At 43.7% G+C, this 12,081-nt stretch overlaps 2 protein-coding genes across 2 annotated transcripts in view; one reads left to right on the top strand and one right to left on the bottom strand.

Annotated features, from left to right (window-relative positions):
• The window catches only part of SLC25A38 (solute carrier family 25 member 38), a 242,028-nt gene that overhangs the window by 189,655 nt on the left and 40,292 nt on the right, over window positions 1–12,081 (bottom strand). The window lies entirely within an intron of this gene.
• The window catches only part of TMC2 (transmembrane channel like 2), a 31,075-nt gene that overhangs the window by 10,648 nt on the left and 8,346 nt on the right, over window positions 1–12,081 (top strand). Inside the window, exons 9-16 of the mRNA XM_053973581.1 lie at window positions 1,811–1,953; window positions 3,389–3,536; window positions 3,967–4,155; window positions 5,634–5,813; window positions 6,628–6,780; window positions 8,079–8,207; window positions 10,350–10,417; window positions 10,877–11,116. Coding sequence (XP_053829556.1) covers window positions 1,811–1,953; window positions 3,389–3,536; window positions 3,967–4,155; window positions 5,634–5,813; window positions 6,628–6,780; window positions 8,079–8,207; window positions 10,350–10,417; window positions 10,877–11,116 — 1,250 coding nt within the window. The remainder of the gene's footprint in view (window positions 1–1,810; window positions 1,954–3,388; window positions 3,537–3,966; window positions 4,156–5,633; window positions 5,814–6,627; window positions 6,781–8,078; window positions 8,208–10,349; window positions 10,418–10,876; window positions 11,117–12,081) is intronic.

Raw genomic sequence — 12,081 nt, 5'->3', positions numbered from 1 at the left:
CCATCCAGTGCCCATTCCCTTCCCGTCTGATATCAAGGAGCAATCATTCAAGCTCAAGAAGCATCTCCAACTCCGGGGCAACACAGTACACCAACACCCTCTGCAGCCACGAGATGTCGAATGAAGCCCTGTGCAGAGGTTTGCCCTTTGAAAATGAATATAAGCTTATTCCAGATGCTCCACAGGAGAGGTGCAGGGCGGAAATATAAATCAGAGTAGGCATAAATGAAGAGTCAATACCATTACCCTGAAAAATACCTTTCAGGAGAGAGGAGCTGGGGAAATGTATGCTTTGGCAGGAAGGAGGTCACATCACAGATTTCTAGAGGAGTAGACAGGAATAAATCTCACCTGGACAGCAGACACCATGTCTCACAAATGGAGGTTAAAGAACATACTGGATGATGTGAGCAGAGAAACTCATTTTTCAGTCCCTGGCATCTGATGAATCAAGAAGACAAAGGTTTGGAATTACATCTTGAGAAGCAAACTTCACTAGCGCCTTCCAGGGACATTACATCTTACAAGGCTTTCTTCCACCACACCTCCCCAAGCAGACATTGTGTGTAACAGGCTACGAGCCCCAGGCAGCCGTGCTGTGGTGTGCCAGCCACAGGCTTGCTGCACTGGCAAGAAACACACACAGAATGGTCCTGGACTTGTGGCACAGTGCTTTGTGCAGGGCAAGAATGCAGCTTCCATGGCACCTGGGGATACCCAAGCTTTTTATTAGGTTAGGGATAAAAAGTCCAGAGTTTTTGGGGGAACTCAGTTTGATTGATCAAGTAAAGGTGGTCAAACACTGGAAGAAAGGCCCAGAAAGGTTGTGGGAGCTCTGTCCTTGGAGATTGTCAAAGCTCAGCTGGACATAGCCCTGAGCCACAGCACTTCCTTTTGCACTTGGCTCTGCTTTGAGCAGGGGGCTTGGCTAGACAGCCTCCAGAAGCCCCTTTACATTTAAACCCTTCAATGTCTCTAGACAAGATCCATTACTCAGGCTCTGATACGAACTTCAATTATGTCCTTCCAAAGGCTTGATCAGAGGGGAAATTGCTCAACTATCATGGCCAGACTGATTAAGTACACTTAACTAAAAGACAAGGGGCAAAAAATAAAGTACAATGTGCAGTGATACACATAAACTTCGATGAGATATGACAGAAAACCAGAAAACCAGAGATTGCTAATGCGAATTAGGTGATCTGTATGCTCGTTGAATACCTAACAGATTGCACAGCAAAAAATAGATCTACTTGAGACAACATGGTTGATATTGTGTCTGAGCTCTGCTTTCCACAGGAAAGTAATGCTTTGATTTCACTCTTTAGTTATATTTGCTCTGCAGGTGGCAACCAGTAAAATGAACTAAATCTGCAAGGCACTGAGCATCAGCTGCCTCCTACCTGAAAGGAAAAGTTTCATATCATGGTAGCAAGGCCCTTTACTACAGCTTTTATACAAGATCTGAGTGTTTGATTATTGGCTTAGAGAAGTAGGTGGGCTACAGCCACAAAGAGCAATAAGGATGTTTTTCTGGGAGGGATGAAACAGCGATGAATCCAAACCACATTTTAGTTTTGAGCCACTATCCTCTAACATGGTCTCCCTCATCTTACCTCTCTTAGGAAGATAAACTGTTAAGAATATGGCTCTCAAAGATGCCAGGGCAGCAAACAGACAAGAATGATACCCTAAAAACTTTTCCAAGTTGATTTTCCTTGTTTTAAATCTTCAATTTTCTCTAGAAACCCCTTTCCTGCACAAAAGAAGCTGCATGGCTTACACAGGATTTCTTTTGCTTTACCTCCAGGGCTACATCAAATACTCAGCGCTCTTTTATGGCTACTACAACAACCAGAGGACAATTGGCTGGTTGAAATACAGGCTGCCAATGGCATATTTCATGGTTGGCATCAGCGTATTTGGCTACAGCCTGATGGTTGTTATAAGATCGTAAGTGCAGCCGACATTGTGCCCTCTGCAAAATCCACCCAGATGTGTCTCACAGCTGGGTTCCCCTCCCTGGGCACCCAGACTCGGTCCAGCCAGGGTGGGGGAATGTGGGGAAAGGGGGGGGTGTGCCTGCTGTTTCCATGCACTCAGCCTTCCCATCCAGCACCCTGGCTCTGGTGGGCAGAGGGGACCTGGGCACTCCCCTGCCTCATCCATGCACTCATATGCACTATTCTGAACCCTTCCTACTCCAGCCATCTTCTTCCTTCTCCTCCTCTCCAGATCTCTTTAACCCTTCCTCCAACATTACTACAGGGCCACAAAACAGGTAGATTTTGTAAATGAAGGAGGATTTTACTTGCAGTAAATTTCAAAGGTTCCTTTTGCATGCTTTTGCATGCTTTCATTGCAAAATAAACTTTCCTGAAAGACAACATGGGTCCCACAGGCAGTGCAAGGGTTGCAGAAAAGAGCCAAGTGCTACCAGACTGTGTTTGTTGAGTCCCTAAATGAATCAGTGGAGTTTAAAAATGGCCACAATTTCTGTGTCTCTTGTGCACTGTCCCCAGCCTCAGTGAGGCTCCCACAGCATCCTCAGGGCACTGAGGATGCAGCCAAAGCACTTGTCAGTGCTGTAATGGTCTCTGCAAACTTAAAAATAAAAAATAAGCCCCTCTATCTCTGCCTGAAGGACATGCTATGAAAAGTTCTTCCTTTCTTTGGAAGAAAGGATAAGCCCATGGATTTGAAACAGGCCATATTGCAGTGCAGCAGAAAGAGCTACTTGAGCCTTTGGCTTGAGTGGGACATGGGGATTTGCTGTACATTTGCCATGAAATTGCAGCATCTGTTGTCTTGCCTTCCTTGAGGAACTAGTGCTAGGAACTCTAGGGGGACTTACAGAAGGATTTCAGGGATCAAATAATAAAGAAGAAACAGCAGAAGCCATATCTGCTCCTATGCTGATTAACAAGAATAATCCTTTTTCTCTCCCTGCATGACTTCCTGCAAGCTCTTTGGCTCCAGCATTGTGCAGCAAGTGAAGTCTCACTAAACCTTTGTGCTGCAGTGGGTACTGGACGGGACATGGGGGTTTTGACTAAATTTAACTAACTAAAGGTAGCCATAACCATATACTGCAGCCTAGGGCCCAGAAGCACTGTAAACAGACTTTCTTCAGGCACCAGCTGGATAAAGCAATCCTTAATCTCCTTAATCACCTATGCTAGTTTTTCTCTGTATCACTATTTTTAATAGAAGGCCTACGTAGCCCTGACAGTTGACAGTTCAGTCCTCCTTAGACCTAAATTCCAATGGCACATTTTAGTCATTCCCAAGCCCCACTCCATCTTACCCAAGCTTTGCAAAGCTGAAGGGTACGTGGTGGCTCTGTGGAACACTGTCTGACCTTGTCACTGCACACATCCTTACGCAGGATGGCTCGCAATGCCAACGAAAGCACGGCAGATGGGGATGATGACAACTTCATTTTCAGCTGGAAAATGTTCACCAGCTGGGACTACCTCATTGGCAACCCAGAGACAGCAGACAACAAGTTTGCATCCATCACCACCAGCTTCAAGGTAAACCTAACTGTCCTCAGCCTGCTCCTGGAGACTTCCAGGATTTACCAATGGCAGAGATTTAAAGGGAAATCTGGATACCTACTCAGCATCTCTCCAAAGGAACAGGGCATGGTGCTGATCAGTGGTAGTCCAGCTTCTGTGACCCCCTTCCTCTAACTCCCTTTTTTTGGCCTTTGAAAGAATTTGTATTAATTTAGAGTGCAGCTCCCCTGGGATATCTCAGGCTCTTTGCCATTTGATACCTTTCAGTCAAACCAGGATACCTCTATGGAGCTTAGTTTGAATTTAACCAAAACTACCAAGTTGGATATAGCCAGAATAGCAGAAGATTGCATTTCATAGGGTGAAAAACCTTGTGATGTTGCCTTACGCTTTGTGGTGCAAGATATCCATCCCAATTTCTTAAGCACCCCTCCCTTTTTTTCAGGAGTCTATTGTAGATGAGCAAGAAAGCAACAAAGATGAGAATATCCACCTAAGGAGGTTCCTGCGAGTTTTGGCCAATGTCCTCATCACATGCTGCTTGTGTGGGAGTGGCTACCTCATTTATTTTGTGGTGAAACGCTCCCAGACATTTTCCAAAATGCAAAATGTTGGGTGGTATGAAAGAAATGAGGTAAGGAAACTTTGCTTCCAGCTTTCTGCTGGGATAATTTGCTGTGGACATCAGCAAATTATTTGCCAGGTTGAGGATAGCATCCAAGGCAGGGAGATTCCCTATCAGGGCCCAGGAGTCCCCTTCAGTACCTTTGCACTTGTTGTAGCTGCAATGCACATTGATCTCACTGAAATTTCTGAGGGCAAATTAACAACTCCTGCAGAGAAGGGAAAATACTCTTATGATAAATCAGTACAAAAATCAATGGCTTTTCAGCACTTCCACCAATCACCATCTTAAGAATCAAGTTGCATAATAATGTTTACAGACTATTGTATTAGAAAATTCTCTGGGTGTTAGAAATGTGCATAATCAGACTTAACTCTAAAATCAAATCTTTGTCATCCACCTTGAATAATGGGAATAAAATTTTAGACCTGCAAAAAAATGTCAATTGTCAAAGTTTCCCTTTTTCTGATTTTGGAATGAGAAGATCAAATCTTTAAGCTCTTCACATACAGCAAAAAATATTTCAACCTATGGAAAGGTTTCATTTCAATGTCTATTACATTATCATGTATTTATATATCAAAGCCAAATTAAATTCAAAGCCATGCATTTTTAAATTCCTTCAAAAAACTTTAGAAAGACAGCACTTGCTTACAAAATGCTTTGATTTATCACTATAGATTTTTCCCAAAGAAAAAAATCTTATTTAAAAAAAAGTTTAATGTCTGACCCTTTCCTGATAATAATCTGAGATCTGAATAAATATTGTGCTGGGTACTGTTACTTCTCCTGGAAAGAAAAGCTCAAAGAGGAGTCAGAGACTGCCTGAACTTGTACAGGTACAGGCCATGGGCCTATAGAGCTATAAAAAAATTTAAAGCCTGTAAGTCATGTCTGAGATAAACTTGACTGGCCAATGACCTCATTGACCACAGTGCAACTTAGTATCTGGCTTGATAAAGAGGAACAAAGATACCATTGGGACACACTTTCTTGAGCTGCAAAACTGAGATCTTGACATGCTTCTGTTCAAGTCTGCAAATGCCTTCTGCAAAAGCAAAGGTGCTGAACGTGGAAAATAAACATTAGCACTAACTAATTATCTTTATGCACACAAGCCAAGTCTTGCGCTTCCTCTGAAACCAAAATAAGAACCTTGGAGCTGATGCAAGCAATACTGCAAGGTACTTGAGGAACCTAAATATTCATGAGCCTGGACTGACAGGGAGCAAATTCTTTGGAGCTCATCCCTTTGAGATAAGAGCAAAAATGCTCCTGCAAGAGCAAGTCATGCAACCCGGCCCTGAAGTCTGACGCTGTGCCGCCTGCACACTAAGCAAAGCCAGAAGCTGAGTTTGCTTTGACTCCCTCCCCTTTATAAATCCTTCAGAAATATCCAACCAGTTGCCAGCAGCTCCCGCTCTGCTCAAAGTAAGATAGTCACTGTTGTTACTATTAGCAGTTATCTTGTTTTCCTCATGTGGCAGGTTGAAATTGTGATGTCCTTGCTGGGCATGTTTTGCCCTCCACTGTTTGAAACCATTGCTGCACTAGAAAATTACCATCCCCGTATTGGGCTGAAATGGCAGCTGGGGCGGATCTTCGCGCTCTTCCTGGGGAACCTCTACACATTTTTGTTGGCCTTGATGGATGATGTCAACGAAAAAGTAAGAGCTGAGCCAAAAAGCCGTGGTCAAATAGCATTTCCCAGAGTTGAGGGTGAACGTACCCTGTCCCCACAGCCAGCAGGGACAATCACCCCTTTTGCAGCAGGTGCTTGCTCTGTCCCTAATCCTCTTGAGCAGTGCCCCAGGGAGACTCACCAAGCAGAGTCTCTGGCTTCTCTTTACAGCCCTGAAAAGAGTGTACTTATTGTCTTCCTATAATCAGAGCATGTTAGGGTAATTCTATTTTTTTTTCTCCATCTGACACTGTTTGCAATTTCTATTACTGCAGACCCTGAGGATACAGTTTATAATCCTCTTCCCCTGCCTCCCCTCTTTAACATTATCCTGGTAGCATGTTGTGGGCAGATAACTGCAGGAAAGGATAAACGTCTAACTTATCCACAAAAAAAAAATTACTCTGTTTTAAACTAAGAAGAATTAGAAGAACCAGGGCAGTTTGCTCTGCCCTGAAAAATTATGAATAATGCAAAGAGGAGGACTAAGTGAAGGCTACATCTGCATACAGGAGGAGGAGGTCTGACTCCTCCATGTACAGGGAACATGTTGCTTGTTCCCCAAAAACTCGTGGAGCCTTGACCTGCTCTCAGCTGCTGCTCCAATGTTCCAGGCAAAAGAGGATTTTCTGTGCTATTGCCAGCACTGTAACTCCATTGTGAACAGATGTTTATACAAGGGGTGGTAACTGCTAAGGAGGGAGGAACTCAATGCCTTGGATTTCTTCAAACACCTCCATGTTTTCTATTTTCTGATGGTTTTGTCTGGGCGGGGGTGTGGGTGTGTCTGTTCATTGCAGCTGGCGGAAGAGGACGTGGTAAAAAACATCACTCACTGGACACTGCTTGGTCACCACAACTCATCTGCAGGGAATGACAGCACTGTCACCCCACCTCCCCTTGACCCTGCAGACGTGCCCAGGGGACCCTGCTGGGAGACAACTGTCGGCATCGTAAGAAATCCATTATGTAGCAAGTCTCTCTGTTGATTTGGAATCATCCATTTTTATTTTTCCCATTGATGCCTTTAACATTTCCAGGCTTGAAGTTTTCCTCACAAACAGCAGCTCTTTCCCCCACTCTCATACAGCATCACCAAGGCAATACAAGCCCTTGGCCATGGTTCTCAAGCCATGGTGGTGAAATCCTCAGCTGGATGGAGCCAGGGCACGCACAGCTCTGAGGCACTGACTGTGAAGAGCACAAAAGGCCAGGCAGTCTGCAGCCATGCCTGCACCATGTTCTTGTTCAGATCATGACTGTGCCTTTGAAGCGAACCTCTCTTCTCCATTTAGTGTTGCACTTGTTCCAGAGAGGCTTTGGTACAGACGTAAAACCCAACCAGAGGACATGCCTCTGGGGAACTCCGGACATGTCCCAGTCCATAATGCAGAATGGGATTAAAGCAGAATTAGGCAAAAGTAACCCCCTTGAAAGGCAGGCAGGGTGGCCTTCAAGTCCTCAGAATTTCACCACACAAATTCACCCTGCAACATTTACCTTGCACCAGGAAGATCTGCAACCAGACTATGCACAACTTAAAAAGTAAAAGCAAGTGCACATTCGAGGCGTCTTCAAAAGCCACGTGGTTCTCAGTCACGTGGGAAAAGACCAGGCACTGTCACCCCTCAGAAGGAGCTGATCCTTGGTGCAGCTGAGCCGTCATTCAGCAGATCTTTGGTTTTCCCCCCTCATACTTTAAAAACCTTTCTTGTGAGTGTCTTTCCTTTTGAATCCTTGGGCCACCAGTTATTTCCCCCCTATGAGTCTTCCTTCTGCCTGCAATTTTATCTTCCTTGTCTTGCACATCTCCTTTCTCTACACTTACACACAGCTCTTGTTTACAACTGAACAATTTTCTTAGGAGTTCACATAAAAGTTATGGGGCTGAGCCATACCAGAGCTATGTACAATCAAAACGACTGACGGCATGTGTTTATTTTATACCAGCACTATTGCAGCATTAGCATTCTGCTCCCAATTTCTGTGCTGCCACAGCATGCAGTGCAGTCAATAATGCCAGCAGCAGCTATCAGGTCTAACAGCTATAACAGAGCTCGTAGCTCCCAAGCACAGAGGTAAAGCTTAGGCACTGCACGGTGTTTGAAAACAGGCATCGAATTTGCCTATGGCATGCTTTTCTGAAGATTACTGTCATATAAAGACAAATAGCTTAATAAAAAATACAGTCCTGAATGCATTACTGAAATTACAGGAGTTAAATGGGTTTTTTCCTTCTTTTAAATTGCAGGAGTTTGTGAGGCTCACTGTGTCTGATATCCTGGTGACCTACATAACCATTCTGGTGGGAGATTTCATACGAGCTTGCTTTGTCAGATTTGTGAATTACTGTTGGTGCTGGGACCTAGAGGCTGGATTTGTAAGTATCTTATAGCCAAGAAGATAAAAGAAATTTAGGGCCATTTGGTCAGACACTACAAATGAATTTGTTTTGAATGCTTCCAGTGGCCGTCTGGTCTTGCTGGATAATTGGTATCCATAGTCTGCATAATTTTTCTAGGTCAATCAGCTCCATCCCAGTAAGAACTCTACAAAAATGCAGTTCTCCTCCCCATCTCAGAACTTTAAAATGTGAAGCTGACTTAAAAAATAAATAATCCGGTGTTCATTCAGTTGCTACAACCCCAAAACCTTGGGCCCTTTTATATCGCTTTTCAAAGCCCCAGACCTTCCTGTTCATTGCCCACCCTGCAGGCAGGAACCTGCTTTTCTCACAGCAGTGTCTCCTGGCTGCTCCTGGAAGCTGGTGTTTCTTCTGCTGCAATGGAACAAGGAGCATTGCCTTCCCCTCTCACATGTGTGTAACACACAGCAACACTGGACTCTGGTATTCATAAAGGCTGCATTGCCAAAGCAGTCAGTACTGGAGCTGCACAAAACACCAAACAATATAATGGAGGGATGGATGCAAGTCCATTGATTCACATGGGAGGAAACAAAACCAGATGGATTCAGACAGAGAGGAAAATACCTTGCAAGATTACAAGCAGACCAGTGCACCCACTGGTGCCTAGCTGTCATACTGGGAGGGTTCCCAGGGGTGGTTTGGAGAAGAGCAAAAAGGAGGGCTTTGGTCAAGGAAGAGCAGGCAGGGAACAACAGGCATTTTGCTGCTTGTGGAGCTCTTTGTGTTTCTTCTGAGGGAGGCAGAGGACATTTCCCAGGGTGGCCTAGGCAGGTCCCCCCAGCAGCCAAGCAGCATGAAATTACTTCCATTGCTTGTGCAAAGATGGTTTGCTGATGGCCAACTAGCCCAATCGAGCCAGGGACACCAGCACAATTTTATAGGTGTTTTTCTAATGCAGATAATGAATAAGCTTCTTGTTAAACCCAGCCTTCTCACATAGGAATACTCAAGGCAGAGGACAGCAGACGCTGAAAGGTGTCTTTACTTTCATGTGAAAAAGAAGCCAATACTAGCTTCCAGCTAAAGATTTCAAACAGAAATGGACCCGAATCAAAAAAAAAAAACCAAAGAAAACAGTGTTTACAGCCATTCCTTCCCAAAGCTGTGAGCAGTCAGCAAAGCAAGAATCTGACTAGACTTTCCTTGAGTTTTCATCATAAAGCACAAACATCTTCAACTTTATGAATTGCTGACAGTATTAAGTATATGCAAATGGCACAAAAACCAGACATACCACATAGGATATTCCAAAGTTATAAGAGCAACAATCACCATTTCTTAGAATTCTGTTTTCTGTATTGCAATTAAAAAAAAAAAAGAGTAGGTTTTTTTCAAGAAAGCATGACATCAAAATCTTTACACAAAGTTTCTTCTGCCAAAAATCACCCAAGTTTTGTGCACACAAAAGTAGATATATATAGAAGAAACAGCTTCATCATAGGAAAATCTAACAAAATAAAAATTAATAAAGCAACAAATACTGCCAGTAGATCAGATTAGCCTGTTCTGGACCTGCCACCATTAGCACCCACATCAGATAGCTAAAATACTGCTTTATATGGAGCAATATATCAGCTAGCACCAAGTAAAATGTCACCTAATACACATCAGGTCATATATTCGCTCATATTTCTCTCCCTTTGCCCTGTGTTTCTGTTCTTCAGCAGCTTGGACCCAGGGATACGGACATAATCCAGCATAACATTTGCCTTCCAGCTCATAATTATCACTGCTTCAAGATTCAATATTTTACCAGGGATGAACTGTAAGTCCATAGCCAGGCACCAGCTGGAGTTTAAACGTGGTCCTGTGCCATGCTCACAGCTGGTGTCAATAAGCAGGGAGAGAGAAACACAGAGCAGCTCTAAGCACCTCCATATATCTTGCCAGTTTTCAGGAAGCCAAGAGAGAAGCAGCAGTAGCTCCAGTTCTGTTTTCCCCACACTGCTGCTGCTCATGCAAGCAGTGTGCATGCAGCAGGAGCCCTCCCAGGAACCCCTGCTTGCCAGCTTTAAATAAGCATCATGCAACCCAGCAGAAAATAATAGCAGGTACCTCTAGCAACAGCACACTTTCCTTTCTTTCCCCATACAGCCGTCCTATGCAGAGTTTGACATTAGTGGCAACGTTTTGGGTTTGGTTTTCAACCAGGGAATGATTTGGTAAGATATTTCCTTTTTTTTTTTATTTTTCACATTATTTAGAAAACCTGTTTAGTGGAGTTAGAAAGCTTCCAAGCCAACTAGATAAACCTCTGTGTTGTTTTTTCTGATTGGCTTTCTGTGCTTAACTATAAAAGTGTGTCTCTCTCCTCTGGTTACATTCACCTAACATTTTCCAAGCCATCTCCAAGAAATTTTTGTCACAAACTGAAGAACTTCTTTTGCAACCCCTGAGCAGTTTGAGGCCTTGCTGGTCCTCAGTGAGGGGGACCATACCATAACCTGTGGGTGCAGGTGACTTCTCCCTGTCGGAGCACATGGGTGGCACCTATCAGCCCGCTCAGCCTTCGTTTGTGAACAAACTTGTCACCACGCGAACACCTCCTTTTCTGTTCTTGAAAAGAGTAAGCCTTCCAGGCTGTCAAAAAACAGCTCCTGTCCTTCTCTTTTCCTTTTCAGGATGGGATCCTTTTACGCACCAGGGCTCGTGGGTATAAACGTGCTGCGCTTATTAACCTCCATGTATTTTCAGTGCTGGGCTGTTATGAGTAGCAATGTCCCTCATGCAAGAGTCTTCAAAGCATCCAAGTCTAACAATTTTTACATGGGATTGCTCCTGCTGATCCTCTTCCTCAGCCTCCTGCCTGTGGCTTACACCATCATGTCACTGCCTCCCTCCTTTGACTGTGGACCTTTCAGGTACTACCAGAATACCAAAAAGGATATTTTTGCTCTCTGGTACATGAGAACAAAATTTTCATTTAGTTTTGAGAACAAAATTTTCATATTTTCAAGAAGTTAGAAGGACTGGACTCCAGCGGAGATGGTGAAGTGTTTAAATCCTTAGCAATGTGAGGCAAAGGGTCATGTCCAGCTATGGGGTGTAAACAGTCAGCTGGGAGCACTGAACATGCTCCTGTCTGCTGCTCTCCTCTGCTACATGATTTACAGTGTTTACAGTGTTACACACTGATGAAAGCATCAGAGAACAGCAGGGGTGAGACAACAGGTGCAGCCCCCAGTTAAAAAAAAAAAAAAAAAAAAAAAAAAAAAAAAAAAAAAAAAAAAAAAGAAAAAAAAAAAGAAAAAAAAAAAAACCACTCACCCAACTGGAGGATCCTAAAGGCTCTTTGGAACATTGAGGAAACAAAATTAGTCCAAAGCATGTATTTTACATGTTGACTTTAGTTGGCAAATAGCAGGAAATGGATAGGGGTGAGCCTGTAAAATTGCTGCCTTTTTTCCCCCCCTTCTTCTTTGCTGTTTGGGTTTTTTTTTTAAATGTTGTGGGGCTTTCTGTTTCTTTTAATTACGACAGAATCAGCACTGCACAAAGCATCCAGTGGACTGGATTAACGTGCCAATAAAGTCTAATTTGATTGAATAACGCCATTTCCTGGGCCTGCTGAATCTGACTCAGCAAGGAGCCAGCTTGGAACAAATTGTTCTTGTAGATGCACTGTTTTAGGTTATCTGCTTGCTGACGGAGAATGACATCAGAAAGCTAAAAGACTCAGGGGAAAGGCAAGAGACCAAAATACCCTCAATTCTCTAACAAGGACAGGTGTCAACGAGTAATGTCAGAAGATCTGACAAGTAACTTGTTGCACACACACTATCATTCAGAGATGACTAATCTGCAATGTGAAAGAGCTATTTCAATT

The sequence above is a fragment of the Vidua macroura genome, chromosome 1 (assembly GCF_024509145.1).
Source record: "Vidua macroura isolate BioBank_ID:100142 chromosome 1, ASM2450914v1, whole genome shotgun sequence".
Lineage (NCBI taxonomy): Eukaryota > Metazoa > Chordata > Aves > Passeriformes > Viduidae > Vidua > Vidua macroura.
The sequence above is the reverse complement of the archived record's forward strand: the minus strand, read 5'-3'. Positions and strand labels throughout refer to the sequence as shown.